We start from the raw sequence: 23,185 nt of genomic DNA on the forward strand, positions 1-23,185 counted from the left end.
TGGTGTGCACTTTCATTATTTTTTAATTATTTATCTCTTTTTAAATTTTATTGTAAACCGGCCAGATACTTGTTGATGGTCAGTATATTAAAAGTCAATAAACTTGAAACTTGATTTTTTATTGTGATATAAACCACCGAGAACTGTTGTAAGATTTGGCGGGATACTACATTTACAGAAACATAAATGGTTTGTACTCTGCGTGTATTCACTGGTGAGTTATTAGATTTGAACAACAAGAGAAGCTTTTATTACACTAAGTACATGTAAATGATTTGTCTTCCGTGTGGGTCATTTTGTGACTTTTTAAATTTGAAAGCCGAGTGAAGCTTTTATTACACTCAGTACATTTATGTGGTTTGACTCCCGTGTGCATCCACTGGTGAAATTTTAGATCTGAAAGCTGATTGAAGCCTTTATTACACTTAGTACATGTAAATGGTTTCTCAACTATGTGGGTCATTTTGTGACTTTTTAGATTTGAAAGCCGAGTGAAGCTTTTATTACACTCAGTACATTTATGTGGTTTGGCTCCCGTGTGTTTCCACTGGTGAAATTTTAGATCTGAAAGCTGATTGAAGCCTTTATTACACTTAGTACATGTAAATGGTTTGTCAACTATGTGGGTCATTTTGTGACTTTTTAGATTTGAAAGCCGAGTGAAGCTTTTATTACACTCAGTACATTTATGTGGTTTGATTCCCGTGTGGTTCCACTGGTGAACTTTTAGATCTGAAAGCTGATTGAAGCCTTTATTACACTTAGTACATGTAAATGGTTTGTCAACTATGTGGGTCTTTTGGTGATGTTTTAGAGATGAAAGGTTAAAGAAGCTTTTATTACACTCAGTACATGTAAATGGATTGTACCCCGTGTGGATCATTTGGTGGCTTTTTAGACTTGAAAGTAAAGTGAAGCTTTTATTACAATCAGTACATGAAAATGGTTTGTCTCCTCTGTGGACCCTGTGGTGATTTTTTAGGTTTGAAAGACACATGAAACTTTTATTACATTCAGTACATATAAATGGATTGTACCCCGTGTGGATCATTTGGTGGCTTTTTAGACTTGAAAGCCAAGTGAAGCTTTTATTACAATCAGTACATGTAAATGGTTTGTGCCCTGTGTGGATCATTTGGTGTCTTTTTAGACTTTTAAACTGAGTGAAGCTTTTATTACACTCCGTACACACACAAAACTTTTTACTGTGACTTCTTTTGTGTATTTCGAGCTCCGAAAACAAGAGGAATCTTTTATCACACTTACTACAACTAAAACTGAGGCCCCTATTAAATACAGTACCTGCAAATTCTTCCTGCTGGAGTTTAGAAGTTATTTGATCACTATGATTTGTTAGGTGTATCTGGTGCTCAGGGTATTTAGTGAGCTCCCTGTCATTTCTCTGAGAGTTAGGGACTCCATCCAGTGAGTCTTCTGCAGAGTCCGTCTGCTCTTCTGATTCCTGCTGCCAATTCCTTGTGTTAATCCTCTTAGTTCTCTGGGAAATATTTGCAGAGACATTTCCTGATTGTCTTTGGATCTGTCCCATTTCTAGAGGATCTTCTCCTTGATTCTTTTCGCTCTCCTTTTCTTGTTTGAGCTGCTGCTCTGCTAGTTAGAAACAGAAGGTATTAATGTGTTAAAAGGCAGCAAGGTTTCCAAGATATTATCTATGTACAATACTAGGCAATGTGATTTTTGCTTCCATAATGAGACTGACATGCACAGACTTTTATGATTCATGAATAAACTGCACACCAACATCAATACGTATCTCCACTGTGGTTTATTCATTTCTACTTGGATTGTGGAGATCTTTCTCCTGGTTTGTTTTACCCCATCATTATATTTTGAAACATCAAGCACATTACTTGAAAACAATCAAAGAAAATTTAAATCCTGGTGAACTTGTTATTCTAATGGATTTTGCTGAAAATTATTCCTTTGTTGTTCAAGATGCTGTTCAGGGTTTCCATTTGGAAAATAGCCAAGCCACTTTTGTTGTCTATTTCCACCTTAACAGTGAAATTCAATGCATGAGTGTTTGTATCATTAGTGACAGCTTAAGGCATCACAGTGGCAGTGCACATTTTTTTTGAAAAGTTGATTCTTCACATAAAAAGCTTACTTTCTGCCAATGTCAAATACATAGGGTATTTCCATGATTGCTCTGCTGCACAATAAAAAAACTTTAAAAACTTTGTTGATCTCTGCTATCACTATTCTGACTTTGGTATTCATGCCGAGTGGAATTTCTTTGGCACAAGCCATGGTAAGTCACACTGCGATGGAATTGGTGTAACCGCTAAAAGGTTAGTAGCACGTGCAAGTTTACAACAGCCAAAAGGAAACCTAATTCTTTCATCAAGTGACCTGTTTAAGTTTTGTGACCAAAATTTGACAAAAATCAAGTTTTTGTTTGTTTGAAAATAAGAAATTGAGTCTACTAGACTCAATCAAGAAAGAAGGTGGAAGTGGTGGGACCATTAGGAAACAGTTATCACAACATGATCCAATTCAAAATGGAAATAGGTAGGCCAAAGGGGAGGAGAACCATCGCAACAATGTTCAGCTTCAAAAAAGGGAACTATGATGCCATGAGACAAATGGTAAAGAGAAAACTCAGGAACAGCCACAGAAAGGTTCAGATGGTGGAGCAAGCCTGGACCCTATTCAAGGACACGGTAAACGAAGCGCAAAACCTGTATATACTCAGGTTCAGAAAGGGGGGCAGAAAGAACCAAGTGAGAGATCCAGCATGGTTAACCAATGAAGTTAAGAAGGTGATTGGAGACAAGAAAAAATCCTTCAGGATGTGGAAAAAGGACAAAACCGAGGAACATTAGAAAGAGCATAAGAAGCATCAAAAAGAATGTCACCGCGTGGTCAGAACAGCGAAAAAAGAGTATGAAGAGAAACTTGTCAAGGAGGCAGAGAACTTTAAACCATTCTTTCGTTACGTGAAAGGAAAACAACCGGCAAGGGAGGAGGTGGGACCTTTGGATGAGGGAGACAGTAAGGGAGTGGTAAAAGAGGAAAAGGTGGTGGCGGACAGATTAAACACGTTCTTCTCGTCGGTATTCACAAAAGAGGACACATCCAATGTGCTGGAACCCGAGAAATTCTTCAAGGGGGACCAAAAGGAAAAATTATTGTGCATGGAGGTAAGCATCGAGGACGTACTCAAGCAGATAGATAAACTAAAAACGGATAAATCTCCGGGCCCAGACGTAATCCACCTAAGAATACTAAAAGAGCTTAGAGACGAAATAGCTGAGTCATTACAGCAGATTTGCAACCTATCCTTGAAAACAGGGGTGATTCCGGAGGCTTGGAGGATAGCGAATGTTACACCCATCTTCAAGAAAGGATCCAGAGGCGACCCGGGGAATTATAGACCGGTCAGCTTAACCTCAGTTCCGGGGAAGATGGCCGAATCATTAATTAAGGACAGTATCAATGAGCATATAGAAAAAAATAAGCTGATGAAAACAAGCCAGCATGGTTTCTGTAATGGTAGAAAATAAACAAACACCGGACTTGGATATACTTGGTTATGGAACTGAGCCCTCAGATACCTGTGCTGCTTAATAAGGTTTAAAGCAGATCTTTACAGGTCGGCACTTTCTCTTTCATTGGGCTGCAGTTCACTTTTTTTAAAATTTTTAACTTGCATTTAAAAATTTCTTATTGCATGTTTATAATTTTCGATTTCATGCAAAACAAAACAGAGCGACACTTATCTTATTTTTTTAGTCGCTTGTCCGTTAGGCTCGAAATATTGGCCCGACGGGACCCGTTTCGCCACTACGGCTTCTTCTGGGGTCGATGGGTTCGAGCTATAACAATAATGAAAATAAATTTGTTTGATTAAGCTGTTTTAAAATGCATTTTACCAAGTTTTAAACTTAAAATTCACTACGGTACTCACCGCTCACAGCGTGACCTGTGTTAACAGATCAAAAAATGGAGTCAGCCGGCATGCGAGAATGCGCATGCTCTTTATTCGAACTGACTATGACATCATCGTTCATCTCCTTTAATCATTGGATATTTTAACCAAATGAAAAAGGAATTTTTAGTATATTATTCTTATGTCATTTTTTGATGTTATTTCTACTGGTGTCATTTTTTTAAAAAAGATGTTATTATTTAAAGGAAAGCATACCAGTCTATAGAGCTGTTCAAGCCGTTCGGTTTGAGTGTATTGAGAGAAAAAATCCATTCACATTCCTTTTGATGAAGTTTCTTTTGTCTATTACCTCCCCTGGGTGTTTGTAATATGGTATCAAAACAAAAACATTTCAGATCTTTGAACAGATGACCTTTATCCAAACAATGTTCTACTAAAGGAGCCGATGTCCTTGCATGTTTCAAATTCGATTTATGTTCTGCTAGTCTCTGTTTAAAGGCTCGAGTTGACATGCCAATATACCATAAATTGCAGGGGCAAATAATGGCATAAATGATGTGGTCAGAAGAACAGGTGAAAAAATGTCCTATAGTAAATTTTTTCCCGCTCGTAGGATTATTGAAAAACTTTGTTGGAACAGCCACATCACAGAACGAACACTTGCCACATTTGAAAAAACCTCTCGGAAGTAAACTGGAAATATTCCTGTGAGTTTGTGTAGACTGTGCTGGACTGAGAAGATCTTTAAGATTCTTATCACGAGAAAAAGCTATTCTGATTTGATCTTCCTGAAATAGAGGATGTGTCTTCATAATCTTCCAATTGTCTTTAATAATGTTTGCAGGAACATTTCCCCTAGCTGAATAGCGCATGACACATGTTTGCATTTCTTCATGTTGGCTACTGGTTGTTTTGTCATAATTCTCCAAAAGGGCTTCTCTGTTGTAGTACCTGGCTCGTTTGTAAGCTTGTTTTAGAACTATATGTGGGTATCCTCTTTGTCTCAATTTTATCTTTAATTTTCTTGATTGAGTTTTAAAATTTCTGATTGAAGAACAATTTCTTCTTAATCTAAGAAATTGAGAAAAAGGTAAGTTCCTTCTTAGAGCAAGTGGATGACAACTTTTGAAATCTAACATGGAGTTCCTATCTGTCTGTTTAAAATGAACATTAAATTCAAAATGATCAAACGCCTGTGTTATAATCAGGTCTAAAAAAATGATCTCGTTTGTAGCATATGTCATGGTAAACTGTATGTTGGTATCACAGCTATTTAGCCAAATTTTAAACTGTAACAGATCGCGTTCAGTTCCTGTCCATAACATTAGTACATCATCGATGTAACGATACCATTTAAAGATATGAGCCTCAAATGGAGATTGTTTTATCCATGTTGTTTCGAAATTGTCCATAAACAGGTTTGCTATGGATGGAGCAAACGTAGCCCCCATTGCAACTCCTTTTTTTTTGTTTATAAAAAAGATTATCAAACAGGAAAAACATAAAAAATCTGTGGGGATAAAATGTGGATGGCAACGGGTTTCCAAAAAGTTCTTGATGACCAAGAGTGCCTCATCTTGAGGGATTGAAGTATATAAGGAGACAACATCTAAGGAAACTAACATAAAAGGAAAATGCTCAGTGGATACTGTATTGAGTTTATTGATGACATCCTTCGAATCTTTTATATAAGACCCCATTTTCCCTACTTCTGGTTTCAAGAAAAAATCGACGAAGATCGAAAGTGGTTCCAAGAGGGAATTACGTGAAGACATAATTGGCCTGCCTGGCGGTTTTGATAAACTTTTATGTATCTTTGGGAGAATGTACAGGACTGGCACTGTTGGAAATTTTGAATTCAAAAACTTATGATCTTTATAAGTTAGAAAACCCTCTCGTAGTCCTTTATCTGTCTCAATCTGAATTCTTCTTTGTAAACGCTTTGTTGGATTTAAAGCTAACCTCTCATAAGTTTCCGGATCATTCAATTGTCGAAATACTTCATGAAAATAATCTTCTTGATCAATAACAACGATAGCCCCTCCCTTGTCTGCCTTTTTTATTATGATTGAACTATCTTTTTTTAGTTCAACTAGAGCATTTCGTTCTGCGACAGTGAGATTTGCCTGGTGACGAGGTTTTGTATCACACCATAATTTAATGTCACGCAGAACGCATTGTTTGAAGGCATTGATCACAGGATCTAACGGGATAGGGGGGGACCACGTGGATGTCGGACTAACAATGGTTCTATCATTTGAAACTGCCAAATTGCTGAAAAATACTTTAATCTGTAGCTTTCTTAAGAATTTTTCAAAGTCCACATTGAATTGAAAAAAATTAAAGGTAGTAGATGGAACAAAAGAAAGACCATGAGAGAGTAAAGAGAATTCATGTTCGTCTAGATCTCTTTTAGACAAATTGATCACCATTGACTTTGTCTGGTCTGGGACCTGGTGTTCGGTCTGTTGCGTTGTACCCCTCTGCGGCCTCTTGCTCGACCTCTCCTTGCCGATTGGCCTCTTGATAAAAAAGAGGAAGAAGAAGAATGACTACTTGCTGAAGATGTAGAATTACCATCGGAACTGACAGATTCAGAAATATCGTCTGGTTTTTGTGTGTCTTTTTTGAACATCCATGGATAAATTCTGTTGGTAGAATAATCTTGTTCATCTCTTTTGAACTTCCGGAGTTTATTCCTTTTGATGGACTCCTTAAATTTGGACAGGGGTGATTCCGGAGGCTTGGAGGATAGCGAATGTTACACCCATCTTCAAGAAAGGATCCAGAGGCGACCCGGGGAATTATAGACCGGTCAGCTTAACCTCAGTTCCGGGGAAGATGGCCGAATCATTAATTAAGGACAGTATCAATGAGCATATAGAAAAAAATAAGCTGATGAAAACAAGCCAGCATGGTTTCTGTAATGGTAGATCATGCCAGACGAACCTATTGCACTTCTTTGAGGGGATAAGCAAACAATTGGACAATGGTGACCCCATAGACGTAGTGTACTTAGACTTCCAGAAAGCCTTCGACAAGGTGCCTCATGAGCGCCTTCTAAGGAAACTGTGGAATCACGGAGTGGAAGGGGACATACACAGATGGATCAGAAACTGGAAGGCGAACAGGAAACAGAGAGTAGGAGTGAAAGGTCACTATTCTGACTGGAAAGGGGTCACGAGTGGAGTCCCACAGGGGTCAGTGCTGGGACCGCTCCTGTTCAATATATTTATAAATGACCTGGAAGCAGGGACGAAGTGCGAAATTATAAAATTTGTGGACGACACAAAACTCTCCGGTAAGGTTAGCACAGTTGAGGAATGTAGAGAACTCCAAAGGGATCTGAACAAACTGAATGAGTGGGCTAAAAAATGGCAGATGAGCTTCAATGTGGAGAAATGTAAAGTCATGCACATGGGGAAAGGAAACCCGATGTACAATTACACGATGGGGGGGGGGATACCATTGGAGGAGGGCAACCTAGAAAAGGACTTGGGGGTCATGGTGGATAAAACAATGAAACCGGCAGCACAATATGCCGAGGCCTTGAAAAAGGCGAACAGAATGTTGGGCATTATCAAGAAGGGTATCGCTACCAGAAGCAAGGAGGTTATCCTTCCGCTGTATAGGGCAATGGTGCAACCGCATCTGGAGTACTGCGTTCAATACTGGTCGCCGTACCTTAAGAAGGATATGGCGATACTGGAGAGGGTCCAGAGAAGAGCAACAAAAATGATAAAGGGCATGGAGAACCTTTCATATGCTGAGAGACTGGACAGGCTGGGGCTCTTTTCCCTGGAGAAGAGGAGGTTTAGAGAGGGGATACGATAGAAACTTACAAGATCATGAAAGGTAGAGAGAAGGTAGAGAGGGACAGATTCTTCAGACTGGCAGGGGCAACAAAAACTAGAGGGCATTCGGAAAAATTGAAGGGAGACAGTTTCAGAACAAATGCCAGGAAGTTCTTCTTCACTCAGAGGGTGGTGGACACCTGGAATGCACTTCCGGAGGAGGTAGTAAAGCAGAGCACGATTTTGGGTTTCAAAATGGGACTGGACAAATGGAACGGATTATGCTCGTAATCCAAGGTACCACTGTATACATATTTTTTTTTTTTTTTTTTTATTGTGGAGTTTTTCTAAAAAATCATCATTTAGAACATCTTCATCCATAGTCTGTCTTTGTTTTTGTCTCCTGGACTTGGTTTCACTGTGGAGTATCGAGTCTCCCTGCTTTGTTATTTCTTCAAATGATTGTTCATCATTCATTGCAACTATTGGTTCACTGGATGACTCCAGTTAATGCTTCTCTAAATATAGAAAATCTTCAACCTGGACAATACATAGCATGTGTTTATGGAAACATTTGCAAGACATCAATTGAAGAGCATGATGCACTCATAAATTTCATGCATCCTCATGGACCAATTCACTAATTTCATTGGCTTAGGAAGGACACTTGTTGGATTTCTGAAGACCACATTTTTGCAATTCTGCCTGCACCAAGCACAGTAACTGGTTGACAATACACATTTATAGAATCAATAATTCAACTAATTGAATATAAATTTCATAACATTATGCAATAAAGTGTGACTATGGCTTGGTAATCATAAAGCTTGGGAACCTTGGCTAAGAAACCCACCCACCCATGGCTGGACTTGCCTAGCTATCGGTCATGACTTCCTGGAGATGGAGTTTGAATAAACTGGCAGTGGTTAAACCACCATGGACCAATGCAAGTTTTGATAATATTTTAATAACTATTAAATACATATGTAGAATGCTTAACACAATTCTTTTACTACTAACCAACATTCTTAGTGCCTGGCAATTTTTAGCCCTGTGCCACAATTAAGTTTTAAAATAAACAGTAAATTATGTGTGGTGTAAAAGTTATTTCATTGTTCAACTTGAATATTTGAAAAACCCTCCAATGACAAATACAATTAATACTTTTAAATAGTTACGCTGCTGTGACTATCTGAATAACAAAACAAAACTGCAGACATGTACAAGATGTAGGCAAGATTTATTGTGACAAATTAAAATATATAAAAACCTTTTTACCAATCAAGGGACCCAACACGGTCCGTGTTTTGGACAAACCTTCGTCAGGGGTCCTATTAAGTACAGATATAATACAGAATTTATTATTAAAATTATAAGAAAATACAGCTGAATTGTATATATTTAAACATGATGATGTTGTTTTACCATGCTATCAAAGATTGTGATAGAATGACATGAGGACAAGTGTGTATTTAAAGAGGTAAGGAAACGCATGCAATATGAAAAGACTGCATGCAAGAAAAAATGAGACAGCAAACCAGATCATAGTGAATAACAATAAAATCAATAGTAAACAATAATATTGCTATAAAGAACATAAATGACTATAGAAAGACAATGGGAACGCATAAAAACATGAAAGGCGTGACGAAAAAAAAGGGGATGTGAGGAGTATAATGAAAAGTGAAAAAAAAAATATATATATATAAAATATATACCATGGTAAAAAAGGAAAGAAATATGTCACAAAAAATGTAGAATGACAACTATCATGAAACATAAAATAAAAACACAATGTTAGCATGTGAAACTGAGGTGATATGCGAATACAAACAAATGAAAATGTGTGACATATATCATAAAGCATATTAAACATAACATGTTACATATAAGATTAATGAAAATATGAACAGGCACACATAAAAATTGCATATATAACTTAACATAATGAATAATAAAAACAAATATATAAAATAGGCCAATAAAGGGAACTATAAAAAGATAGCCATAATAGATTGCAGTGCAAAACAAGAAATCTTGCATTCAAAGTCTTTTGCTTGATAAAAAGATGTTATGAATGATGAGATAAATATGGCGTATCTTAACTAAAAAATATGAATAAATAAACTAGTAAATCAGCAGTCATAAAATGTAAGAGGTCTGGTCACATAAGATCTAAACTTTAAGGCAATCTGATTATGCATCTTTTGAACAGATAGAAATAAATAACCATAATAGACTGCAATCCAAGAGGTGGCGATATCGATAATGTCTTGCTACGTGCAGAACAGAGGACTATTTTTAAACTGAACACCATCACACCCGCAGGCCTAAATTTAGAAATAGATTACCGTCCTTTTTTATGATTTTGTTGCATTTCACCTCAGTTTCACATGTTGCTGGTGGATGCATCACTGAAGCCATCTGCGCAGTGCGCAGCAGCCTCGAAAAAAGCCAACAGGATGCTGGGCATCATAAAGAGGGGCATAACAACCAGGACACGGGAAGTCATCATGCTATTGTATTGAGCGATGGTGCGTCCACATCTGGAATACTGCGTTCAATATTGGTCACCGTACCTCAAGAAGGACATGGCAGTACTTGAGAGAGTCCAAAGGAGAGCAACGAAACTGGTAAGAGGGCTGGAACACTGCCCATACGCCGAGAGTTGGATAGGCTGGGGCTCTTCTCTCTGGAAAAAAGGAGGCTCAGGGGAGATATGATAGAGACCTTCAGGATCATGAGGGGCATAGAGAGGGTGGATAGGGACAGATTCTTCAGGCTGAAGGGGACAACAGGTACGAGGGGGCATTCGGAGAAACTGAAGGGAGATAGGTTCAAAACAAATGCAAGGAAGTTTTTTTTCACCCAAAGGGTCGTGGACACCTGGAATGCGCTACCGGAGGAAGTGATCAGGCAGAGTACGGTACAGGGATTCAAACAGGGATTGGACGGATTCCTGAGGGATAAAGGGATCGTGGGATACTGAGAGAGGTGCTGGGATGTAACACAGGTATAGAAAGCTAACCAGGTAATAAGTATAGAAACCCAACCAGGTCGTGCATGTGCAAGACCGGAGGGTTAGGACTTCGATGGGAAGATAGGACTCAATGGGAAACCAAGGTGGCAAGGGGGCCCCTTCTGGTGATTCAGACAGGTCGTGACCTGTTTGGGCCGCCGCGGGAGCGGACTGCTGGGCAGGATGGACCTATGGTCTGACCCGGCCATTCTACATTTTTTGTGACATATTTCTTTTTCCTTTTTTACCATGGTATATATTTTATATATATATATATTTTTTTTTTCACTTTTCATTATACTCCTCACATCCCCTTTTTTTTCGTTACGCCTTTCATGTTTTTATGCGTTCCCATTGTCTTTCTATAGTCATTTATGTTCTTTATAGCAATATTATTGTTTACTATTGATTTTATTGTTATTCACTATGGGTTTGCTGTCTCATTTTTTCTTGCATGCAGTCTTTTCATATTTGCATGCGTTTCCTTACCTCTTTAAATACACACTTGTCCTCATGTCATTCCAACATCATCATGTTTAAACATATACAATTCAGCTGTATTTTCTTATAATTTTAATAATAAATTCTGTATTATATCTGTACTTAATAGGACCCCTGACGAAGGTTTGTCCAAAACATGGACCGTGTTGGGTCCCTTGATTGGTAAAAAGGTTTTTATATATTTTAATTTGTCACAATAAATCTTGCCTACATCTTGTACATGTCTGCAGTTTTGTTTTGTTGTTCCTGGTTGGTTTTTTCTGCAGACAAGGTTGGACCTCCTCCTTTTTTGGTTTTGTTGCGGGGTGACTATCTGAATTCAATTGCAAATTTCTTCCCCATACAAAAAAACACCCTCCTGAAAATTTGATATCTGGTAAAGAAAAAGTTGCTCTATCCAATGCTTTTTGAACCAAAATGATCCTGGTGTCAAAAACTGAAATACAAGGCTTCAAAAATGGGTAAAATTTGTTATTAATATTTTTGCTGCTCTGTTTGACTTGCAATAACTTTACAAATAAATGAAAGCAGGCCTTGAAATTTTCACAGATGGATAACAATCAGTAGTTGAGCAGGAGTACCAAACAAGAAGAAACCACTTAAATTTACATCTATGGCACCCCAAAGATGAAGCCAAACATTAGCGAATCGAGTTTTTGGCCAACTTTAGCACTGAGGCATTAGAAGGGCATAATCAAAAGAAACGTCTAAGGGCCAGATTCACTAAACTCCCCTACTGGTCCGATCCGTGGGGGGCTGATTCATGACGCATCCTCATGCAACTGAAGACGATCGGGATCACGCCCCAACCAATTGCACGGGATCACTGAATAGCGATCCCGATGCATGTGCAGACCATCTGTAGATGGTCTGCACATGCTTACACAGCAGCAACCTTTTTTTTTTTTTTAAAAAAAACTTTTTTTAACTTATGCTTCGCAAGCTCATGGTTTTAACCTGTAGGTTATAACCACGGGCTCGTACTGCGGGGCAGGCAAGGAGAATCAGGGCGGCGATTGAGGCAGAGTGCGGGAGATGCAGTCGGAAAGGACGTAAGCAACTGGTCCCCAGCAGTCGCTTGTGTCTTGATCGGCCAGCCCAGTCGGTGGTGTTCCAATTTTTTGTTAGTGAATCGCTGCATGCCTACTTTACATGCCGTTTACCCTCATTTGTATGATCGGATGATGATCAGCCACGAGGTTAGTGAATCGGGTCGGAAGAAAATCGGGTCGCAAAGTGCTCGGGACACGATCGGTGTCCTTACTGAATCTAGCCCTAAGTCCCAAGGCGCAGCAGGGAAATGTCCATTCTCAAAAAAAAGTCCAAATTAAGGGGTTTTTTTTGAGAATGGCCTACCTCTACGCTCAACAGTTTAATCACCCAGACTGCCACTACATGTATCCTTACAACACATTCCCGACAAAAAAAAATTGCCCAAGTCCCAAACACCCAAAACAAGACCTTTTAGGCAAAGGAAGGGCCAGTCCTTCGCTTAAAAGCAGGATTCTCTAACCGGCGTCTGTCATAAACACCAGTTACAGAATCCTGGAACAGTCTCCCCTCCCCCCACAATGATCGCGGCAGGAGAGATGCCCAATCTCTCCTGCCGCGATCCCCCATGAGCCCCCCAAATCTTCCCTAGCAAGAGGGGGGTCACGGCAGCTGCGATCTGCTCAGCGGCCCAATTCAGAACTTGCTGTATTTTTCGCTTCATAAGACGCACTTTTTCCTCCAAAAAATTTTGGTGCGTCTTATGAAGTGAAGGTAAGTTTTTTAAAACACCCCCACCCACCCCATCGTACCTTTTTAAAATGTCCCACTCATTGGGGGTACGCAGGCTGACTGCTCTCCGCCTCCACCACTGCTCCCTGCCTGCCGCCACTATTGCTCCCTGCTACTACGCTGCAACTCCAGCGATTGTATGTCAGGGGAAGGCTTGTGGGCCGGCGATGTTCAATCACTGCACGCTTGCCCTTCCCTTCCTGGAGTTGTAGTACAGCGGAGGCAGCAGACTGGGGGAAGAGGAGGAATCAGTGGCAAGGTGGGTAAGGTGGAAGGAAAGAGAAGTGGTTTGAACACTCTCCTCAGATACTGCTGCCCCGGTCCTGACAGGATGTGACTTCATAGGCCAGCTGCTGTGAGGAAGGAGGGCTAGAGGTAGCATCAAAATCAGTGACAGAGGAGGTCCCTTCTAGTCCTAAGGCTGCTGCTTGATACTAATGCTGGACTTCCCTCCTCGCAGCAGCTGGCTTATGAAGCTGTGTCTTGTCAGGACCAGGTAGTAGCATCAGAGAAGAGAGGAGGGAACAGGCCTGGGGATGCAGAGCATGGGAGATGCTAAAACAGAGTGAGTCTGGGCCCAGGGCACAGGTGCCAAAACAGAGTGAGTCTAGGCCTAGGGCATAGGTGCCAAAACAGAAGTGGATCCAGGATGCCATAACATTTTGAGCCAGCCCTGGACTGGGAGATCTTGATTGCCCAGTTTGCAAGTCAGAAGATGGAAGTTAGAACATAAGAATTGCCGCTGCTGGATCAGACCAGTGGTCCACAGTGCCAGCAGTCCGCTCATGCGGTGGCCCTTAGGTCAAAGACCAGTGCCCTATTTGAGTCTAGCCTTACTTGCATATGTTCTGTTCCAGTAGGAACTTATCCAACCTTGTCTTGAATCCCTGAAAGGTGCTTTCCCCTATAACAGTCTCCGGAAGAGTGTTCCAGATTTCTACTACTCTCTGGGTGAAGAAGAACTTCCTTACGTTTGTACGGAATCTTTTCCCTTCTAACTTAAGCGAGTGCCCTCTCATTCTCTTCACCTTGGAGAGGGTGAACAATCTCTCTCTCTCTACTAAGTCAATTCCCTTCAATATCTTGAATGTTTCGATCATGTCCCCTCTCAGTCTTTTCTTCTCAAGGGAGAAGAGGCCCTGTTTCTCTAGCAACTCCCCCAGTCCCTTAACCATTTTTGTCGTTCTTCTCTGGACCCTTTCGCGTAGTACTATGTCCTTTTTCATGTATGGCGACCAGTGTTGGATGCAGAATTCAAGGTGGGGGGTGTACCATGGCTCAGTATAACAGCATGATAATCTTTTCAGATCTGTTTGTGATCCTCTTCTTAATCATTCCTAGCATTCTGTTTGCCCTTTTTGCCGCCGCCGCACATTGCACGGATGGTTTCATTGACTTCTTTACAAGTACTCCCACGTCTCTTTCCTGAGGCCTCTCTCCAAGTATAGCACCAGACATCCTGTATTTGTGCACCTTGCACTTATCCACATTTTTGTTTTTTCCTGGTAACTGCTAAAATATGAAATATACCATGTTTACTGTTTTAACTTGGGAGATTCAAATTCAGGAAACTATTGGCATGACAATTGGCACTGTGGCAGATTAGTGTAACGTATTGAAAATCTTCCTCTTTACAAACCCAGCGCCTTAAAGTCATTCACCCAGAAATGCCACTCAGTCAACACACCTACATCACCTAATCTCACCAGATGCTACTTAGTGCATATGCTTTATTGTCATGTCTATTTTGTAATTTATGTAAATTATGTCATCTCTGTCCTGTCTCGATTATTATGGATGTACCTTGTAACCCGTTCTGGGCTCCTTTGGAAGGATGGGCAAAAAAAATTGAATAAATAAATAAATGTTGTGGACATTTCAGTATCCACACTCAAAGCCAGATTCTCAAAACTTAAGGTTGGGTAAGGTTAAGGGTAGGCAGGCTTCGGCACAGCAGGGTGGACGAAGGACAAAGGCTGGAAGGCAATGAGGAGTAGGGGGCATGAACTCGGGCATGGGAGGGAGGGAGGACGAAGGACAAAGGTTGGAAGGGAAGGAGGGAGCACAAACTCAGGACATGGGAGGGAGGGAATAGAAGGGACAATTGTTGGGCCTGAGTGAAGAAAGGAGACTCTTGAAATCACCAGACAATAAAGATAGGAAAAATTATTTTATTTTCAATTTAGTGAATTCAGTTTTGAGAATTTATATCTGCTGTGTATATAGTGTGTGTATATGAAAAATGAAAGGAACAGCCTGGCAAGGAAGGGATGACAGGGTGCAGAGCTTGGCAGGGAGGGGACATAGGATGCAGAGCCTGGCAAGGAGCGTGGGGTTGGGTGCAGAACCTGGCAGGGAGTGAGGGGGGCTGGGTGCACAGCCTGGTATATAATAGTACACAATTTGGTTCAGAATGGGTTTTTTTCTTGTTTGGCGTGAAAAATACCTGTTTTGACTTGGTCTAAGTCAAAAAGTATAAGTTCTGCTTAGCAACTTGTCAAACTTTTTTGATTATGGCTGGCAGATGACTAAGTCTGGGTCGGCCCATCTCCCACCCTATCCACTCCTACAAAAATGCCCCTTTTCACTCTGGGCGTACAGAGGCAGTGAAAAGGCCTAAACTGGTTTTAGATACGTCTAAAACCAGTTTTGATTATGGGTATTTGGAAGATCTGTCTTTTTGATCGTCCAAGTACCGACTTAGGCCACTTTTTGGACTTTTTTTTTTTTATTATTATGAGCCCCTTAGCCTAGACTTTTGAAACTCTAAAAGTTTATTAAGTACAAAAAGTTGTACATGTAGATTAAATTTCAGGCTGATGTTAGCAATACTCTGTGTAGAGGTCCTTGAAGTTGCCCATTTGTTTTGTACAACACACACAAAAATTTTAGGGCCTCTACTTAGGCATCTCTTACTACATGAATTTCATATTTTCAAGGTTGAAATTTTGCAGAGCATCTATGTGCCGTTTTATTGAAACTCGAGATGGTAAGGTGGGGATAATTCTGAAAATTTGTACAGTTGGTATGGAATGACCCTTTAGGAAGAGCTCACCATACAAGGGGGTTATGGTGAGATGTGAATGTTCTCTGCTGGGATGTCCATGTAGCCAGTCTACTCAAAATGCTGGCCCCTTCTACCGCCCAACAGCTTGTTTTGTGCTATTTTGTTTTGCACGTGGTTTTTTTTTTTTCCAAAACTATTCCAAAAGATAAATGCACTTAGGACAAACACATTGCGAAATGGCCATTTTAGAAACAAAAAGATGGACGATTCCTTCTTTTGAAAAAGGCTACGTTCTCAGTTGGATTTTTGTGTCATGTTCCACAAAACATCTAAACTCTGATTTAGATGTCATATTGAAAACGCCCCCCTTTCGCTGCTAAAAAAACAACAGAATCTAATCTTTACCTAGAGAGATCAGGGTCTGAAAATTCTCCTCCATCACCTCGACGTAAAGTTCCTTCTGCTCTTCATCTAAATACCTCCACTCCTCCTGGGAGAAAGAGACAGCGATGTCCTTAAATGTCACCTCCATCTGAGATAAACCAGAAACACGCTCAGCATCTTCTCCATCACATCAAAAGTTTGCTGAATACGTAACACAATCTCAACGGGGTTCAATTTCAGATCACCAAATACCGAGGCTCAGCACAGCAGAGGGAATGGGCAGGGCCGCCATCAGAAATTTCTGGGCCCCTTACTGAGCAATCCTATTGGGCCCCCCACGCATCCCTTCCCCCTCAGACCCCCCCTTCTTCCATGGGCCGAATACACACATACTTTCCTCTGTCGCCGCACTCTTTGACCAAAAGATTTGTAAGCCTGCAACCAAGTCAAGGTAGACTCTTTCAACCTAACCTAATCTATACCTATCTATTCTAAACTAACATATGTCTAATACTGAACTAATAACAAACATCTGCATAATAAATAATAGTGCTAGTAGCTATAATTCACTTTTGAATGTAAAATCTCAGTTAAGGATTTCTTTTGACCTTTGTAGGCCAGAAGTAGATCACAATTGCACAATATTTTTTGTAACAAGTATTAAATGTGTTTTTATAAATACTGTAAGCTTAATAAATATATCAGAAAAAACTACACATCTGTATGATCCCATCCTCTTCAGCTTGTTAAAAATGTACGATATGTTGATATGTGCACCTTCCTTCCTTCCCATCCATCCTCCTCAGCCTGTCCTTACACATCCACAGCTGCATGTTAATGATGATGTATAAGTTATGATGATAAATCAGTGCATATGAGCACATCATTAACATGCAGCTATGGATGAATATATAATGATGTTATGAGTGTGCATCTCTTCCTTCCCATCCTCCTCAGCATATTACATTACACAGACTTTGTGTAATGTGACATGCTAAGGAGGATGGGAAGGAAGAGGTGCACACTCATAACATCATTATATATTCATGAATTAATCTGATAATCATCACCACCAGGCTGTGTGTGTTATGGGATGGAGGAAGAAAGGTGCATGTTTAAATTGATCACTGCCTTACTAGTTCTGCAGTTCCTCGTGCTGCTCCTCTCGTCCTGTCCTCCTAGAGACGTGGTGACATCATCCGGCCGACCCGCTCTCGCAGATTCAGTGGCAGGCAAGTGATGTGTCTCCTGATTGGCTAGGCACCCTAAGCCCAAGCCAATCGGAGTGGAGACAGGGCGGGCCTTGGTGAAGGAGTCAGGAGATGAGAGGCACGCACCTAGTATATCGCCGGCTGCGGCCGCGGGCCAGGTAGACGGATCCACTTTTGTCCGGGGGGGTGCTATCAGGAAATCGGCAGGGGACAAAAAAAAGTATGACAGCAGTGTTTATTGTTGTGCACAGCAGAAGCATAATATAGGAATTTGTGCTATGGTGGTCTAGGACCCTGGGGGAGCCCGGGCCCCCTGTCAGCTCCGGGCCCCTGAATGCAGGACTGGTAGTACTGCCCTGATGGTGGCCCTGGGAATGGGACTTATATACTGCTTTTGGAGGGGGGGGGGTCTGGGTAAAACCAGGATTTCCAGAATATAGGGAAGACCACCTTAAGAATGGAACGCTCTTCTTTTATGACTGCCTGCTGCTGTCTTTCAGTGGGGAATCCCCAGGCACTTTCACCCTTCTCTGTAAGGTTCCGCCCCCTAAGATGCAGTTCTTTTCTTCTGTGGGTGGGATTGGCAGAGAAGAACCAATGATGTCAGCAAAAGGGGAGGGGGCTTCCTGCAGATTGACAGAGGGACAGTCAAAACTGTTGCTGCAGCTGGCACAACTAAAGGTGTTAGTGGAAGATGCTGCCGGGAGTGGGTGTGGGGGACTGAAAGAAGCATAAAGTAGAATCAATATGTTCTAGAAAGGACAAACGGATGTGAAGGGGACGACGATACAGCAGCAGAAACATCCATATCCGGCACTCCTTCCCTATCAGAAGCACAGGATAAACCAGAATCCTGCAATGCTGACCACAGGAAGGGCTGTACCTGCACCTGAAATAAGTACCTGTCACAACCTATAAGGTAAGAAACACCCATATCCTAAACTCCTTCCCCATCAAAACCACGATCTGTCAGGATCCTGCAATTCTGACCCCAGAAGGGCTATATCCCCCTGGATTCAGCAGCTTTCACTACCTATAAGCCAGGAAACATCCATATCTGGCATTCCCTCCCCATCAAAAGTACAGGATCAGCCTAGACCCAGCAGTCCTCACCCCAGGAAAGGCTGTATCCACATGGATTCACCACTTGTAAGGCTTGAAATACCCAGGGATTAACAGAAAGTATAAACCTAATCTTCCATTCTGTTTCGTCCCTTCTGGATTCCATATGCTAGATCAGTGGTTCCCAACCCAGTCCTGGAGGACCACCAGGCCAGTCGGGTTTTTGGGATAGTATATAATGGAGGTGACAAGCATGCAAATCTGCCCCATGCATATTTATTAGGGCTATCCCAAAAACCCGACTGGCCTGGTGGTCCTCCAGGACAGGGTTGGGAACCACTGTGCTAGATGATGTACTGAAGCCACAGTAGTTAGGGAAGGAAGAGCCTGCCCTCAAAAACAGCACATCCAGTTGGTAAAACTGGGTAAAAGTATGAAGTGAGGAACAAATAGCCACCCTACAAATTTCATCAGGATGAATCACGCGAGGTTCCGCCCACGATGCAGCCACCCCTCTCGTCAAATGCGCTTTAAGCGAGATCGGCGGCTGCTTGCCACAAGCGATTTAAGAGTCACAGAAAAGCCCATTCGAATTCCATCGAGTGAGGCACAGCAGTTAGAACCAAAAGGTGATCAGACAGCCTGAACTCATTAGTCCTCTCCAAATAATGGAGCAAGACCCTCCTGACATCCAATTTGCGTAAGATCTGATCTTTGCATTCTGAACCTGTTGGATGAAATGTAGGCAACCTAACCTCCTGGTTGACATGAAAAGCTGAGACCGCTTTCGGCAAGAAGGTAGGTACAGTACGTAGAAAAACACCCGCTCAGAAATACGCCATGCCACAACAATGGCAACCAGAAAAAGTCTTGATCGTAAGGTCCAGAAGAGAAGCATCCTTCAGGGGTTCGAAAGGAGTCTCATCAAGGCCCTGAAAAACGATGTTAAGATTCCATGAAGGGAAAGGAAGACATAAGGGAGGATGCAGACACAGCACCCCTCTCACTATGTCCAACACTCCTCCCCCTTGCATCCCCCTTCAATCTGTTCCTTTATTCCCTCTCCACCACTATATTCAACATTTCTCCCTCTCATCCTTCTATTCTCCATGCATTTCTACCTCACTCCTCTCTCTGCCCAATTTTCCTCTTTCTTCCTTTCCCCATGTGCATCATCTCTTTCCCTCTCACTTACACACTCATGCCCAACAATTCTCCCTTTCTAGGACTATAGAAGACTGTGAAGATTTACAAAGGAACCTGAACAAACTAGGGGAGTAGGCGACGAGATGGCAGATGAAGTTTAATGTAGAGAAATGTAACGTCTTGCACATAGGAAACAGAAAGCCAAGGTACAGCTACACGATGGGAAGGCTGTCATTGAGTGAGAGTACCCAAGAAAGGGACTTGGGGGTAATAGTGGACAAGACAATGAAGTCGTCGGCACAGTGCGCAGCGGCCGCTAAGAAAGCAAATAGAATGCTAGGTATAATCAAGAAGGGTATTACAACCAGAACGAAATAAGTTATACTGCCATTGTATCAGGCGATGGTGCGCCCGCATCTGGAGTACTGCATCCAATATTGGTCGCCGTACCTAAAGAAGGATATGGCGATACTCGAGAGGGTTCAGAAGAGAGCGGCACGCTTGATAAAAGGTATGAAAAACCTTTCATACGCTGAAAGATTGGAAAAACTTGGGCTCTTTTCCTTGGAGAAGCAGAGACTTAGAGGGGATATGATAGAAACTTACAAGATCACGAAGAGCATAGAGAAAGTGGAGAGGGACAGATTCGTCAAACTTTCGAAAACTACAAGAACGAGAGGGCATTCGGATAAATTAAGAGGAGACAGATTCAGAACCAATGCCAGAAAGTTCTTCTTCACCCAAAGGGTGGTGGACACCTGGAATGCGCTTCCAGAGGGCGTGATAGGACAGAGTACGGTTTTGGGGTTCAAGAAGGGATTGGATGATTTCCTGAAGGAAAAGGGGATAAAAGGGTATAGATAGAGGGTTACTATACAGGTCCTGGACTTGATGGGCTGCCGTGTGAGCGGACTGCTGGGCATGATGGACCTCTGGTCTGACCCAGCAAAGGTACTGCTTATGTTCTATTCCCTCCCTATGTCCCAAGTTAGTACCCCTTTCTCATCCACTGTTCATGCCCCCATCCTTCCTTCTGTGTCTTGAGTTCATGCCCTACCTGCCTTCCAGCCTTTGTTCCAAAATCGTGCTCCTCCCATGTCCCAATGCGTTCCTTCCCCCCTCCCTTTCTCCCAGATCATGACCCCTCTCTTTCTTACTTGCTCGAGCGGCACTCGTTGCAGGGACGCACAGGCAGCGATTCACACACTACATGTGGCTGACCCACAAGCCTTCCCTACGACTTCAACTCTGACATCAGAAAGGTTTCTGGGTCAGCTACGTGCGTGTGAACCGCTGCCTCCGCATCTCTACGAGAGCTCTGAAGGCAGGAGATAACTGGGGAAGAAAATCCCTCCCGCTGACCCAGACAGCTTTCGTCTGATGTCAGCTACGACACTGGAGGGAAGCCCTCTGGTTCAGCTTCGGTGGAGGGGGGTGGGTGGGCAGGAAGAAGGGTTATCCACCAGCAGCTACGACAGGAGAGTGGCGAGCAGGAAGGAAGGATCCCCAGTGACGGCAGCTTCAGCAGGCAGGCAGGCAATATCATCGGTGGTGGCCAGTGCCGAGTACCTGCAACAAGCAGCTCACGTACCATGTGTTGAGAAACACTGGTTTAAAAGACAGCAACATACACTTGCATAATTTGTTTAAGTAAGTTTGACCAGATTACTAAAAGTCACCTTTTAAATTCAAAGTGTTCCTGGGATGGTGGTGTTTTATTTCCATTGCCTGGATAAGCTACAGCCTATTTTAACTAGCCCCTCTGGCTGTCATTCTGCAGGGAGTCCCCACATTGACGTCTTTTCTTCTTCTCTGCCAGTCTGCCCGCACAGGGTGAGAAGAGCATGTCATAAGGGGTGGGACCAGCAAAGGAAAGAAGATGTTACAGGGGACTCCATGTAAATGAATAGCAGCAACTGTGGCAATCAAAAACAGCAGGTTGGAAAATCCTGCTTCTTCACCAGGATCTCAATACTTTTCAATGAGGATTCTGAAAATCCTGGTTTTACCTTGTTCCCTTTCTTTGTAGTGATATGCTCAAAGCGGTTTTCATATGGGGATAGATTTGTGGATGCATATATTTATTTAGTACTTATACACAAGCCTAAGTGGTTTACATTCAGATACTCAAGTATTTCTCACAATCTGACTAATGCACCTGGGGCGGGGTAGTATTAAGTGACTTGCCCAGGGTCACAGGGAGCAACACTGGGCTTGAACCTCCAAGTAGAGGATGACAGGGGACAAACTTTTCCCCGTCCCCGCGAGGTTTGTCGCTGTCCCTGTCCCATTCCTGGAAGCTCTGCCTTAACCACACAAGCAACCCCAGCACTTATGATTTTAAAGGGTTTGAGGTTTGTGCAGCGGAGGATGGAGCAGGGACAGGGGATGGGGAACCATTTTGTCCCTGGGTCATTCTCTTTAACCCTAACCACTAGGCCACTCCTCCACCACCATCAAAGAGCAGGATTATAGCAACTAGAAACCAGGTCACAGGAATCTCTCTTTGGGGGACCCCCATTGTTCTTTTCTTCCCCCTCAGGAGGCCTTGATTTGGAGCTGGAGACTTCCGGTTGATCTGCAAATGAACCGGAAGTGGTGGTGGGGATCTCCTACCTGGGCAGAAGCTCCTGCGGGCATTTTCCTCTTTGCTTTTGCAGTTTGCAGGGTAAGAAATGAATTTAGGAGCCTTTCTCTGGCTGGGCTGACTTCCGGTTGATCTGCAAATGAACCGGAAGTGGTGGGGGGGGAATCTCCTACCTGGGCAGAAGCTCCTGCGGGCATTTTCCTCTTTGCTTTTGCAGTTTGTAGGGTTAGAAATGAATTTAGGAGCCTTTCTCTGGCTGGGCTGACTTCCGGTTGATCTGCAAATGAACCGGATGTGGTTTGGGGGGGAATCTCCTACCTGGACAGAAGCTCCTGCGGGCATTTTCCTCTTTGCTTTTGCAGTTTGCAGGGTGAGAAATGAGGCCCCTTCCTCTGGCTGGGCTGAGACCTGGTCTTTTGTTATGCCAGAGGAGGGACAATTGCAGCTGCAGACCAATAGGAAAGAGGCTGCTCCTATTGGTCACGGACGGATGACACCACAAAGGGGTGCTCTGCCCCTTTCACTGCTGATTGGTCAGGAGGAGCCCTGGGGGCGGAAAAGAGAAAGAAAAAGGTCCACCCCGTAAGCCCCGATTGGGGGAAACTAAGGAGGCGTTTCTGCTGCTTCTGTCACTTATTGGTCGGAATCTTCGGGTGGGCGGGGGGAAGAGGAGGAGTTGGAATTCTGGGACGGGAAGTTCATGGTTCTCGGGGAAAAGGCCCTGAAAGCAGTTCTAGCAGTGAGCAAAATGCCCGCAGGAGTTTCTTCACCTCATGAAA

At 42.5% G+C, this 23,185-nt stretch overlaps 1 protein-coding gene across 6 annotated transcripts; it reads right to left on the bottom strand.

Annotated features, from left to right (window-relative positions):
* On the bottom strand, positions 1 to 22,837 carry LOC117354701 (gastrula zinc finger protein XlCGF26.1-like). Of its 6 annotated transcripts, none has more exons than XM_033932585.1 (5): positions 22,725 to 22,837; positions 17,537 to 17,800; positions 16,422 to 16,548; positions 8,986 to 9,038; positions 1 to 1,608 (listed from the first exon to the last, which is right to left on the bottom strand). In XM_033932585.1, the coding sequence occupies exon 5, from the start codon at positions 1,547 to 1,549 to the stop codon at positions 257 to 259; it is 1,293 nt and encodes a 430-aa protein (XP_033788476.1). In that variant the 5' UTR covers positions 1,550 to 1,608; positions 8,986 to 9,038; positions 16,422 to 16,548; positions 17,537 to 17,800; positions 22,725 to 22,837; the 3' UTR covers positions 1 to 256. The 6 variants fall into 6 exon arrangements, with proteins under 6 accessions (XP_033788476.1, XP_033788475.1, XP_033788474.1 ...); XM_033932584.1 differs by having other exon boundaries at positions 1 to 1,611; XM_033932583.1 differs by lacking the exon at positions 8,986 to 9,038 and having other exon boundaries at positions 16,422 to 16,506.
* Between the last annotated feature and the right edge of the window lie 348 nt (positions 22,838 to 23,185).

Source organism: Geotrypetes seraphini, chromosome 2, assembly GCF_902459505.1.
Source record: "Geotrypetes seraphini chromosome 2, aGeoSer1.1, whole genome shotgun sequence".
Classification (NCBI taxonomy): domain Eukaryota; kingdom Metazoa; phylum Chordata; class Amphibia; order Gymnophiona; family Dermophiidae; genus Geotrypetes; species Geotrypetes seraphini.

Excerpts from the sequence above, each read along its gene's own strand:
- LOC117354701 (XM_033932580.1), bottom strand. The coding sequence starts at position 16,548 with ATGGAGGTGACATTTAAGGACATCGCTGTCTCTTTCTCCCAGGAGGAG. Across the intron at positions 1,612-16,421 it reads TCAGACCCTGATCTCTCTAG|CAGAGCAGCAGCTCAAACAA; the intron begins GTAAAGATTAGA and ends GTTTCTAACTAG.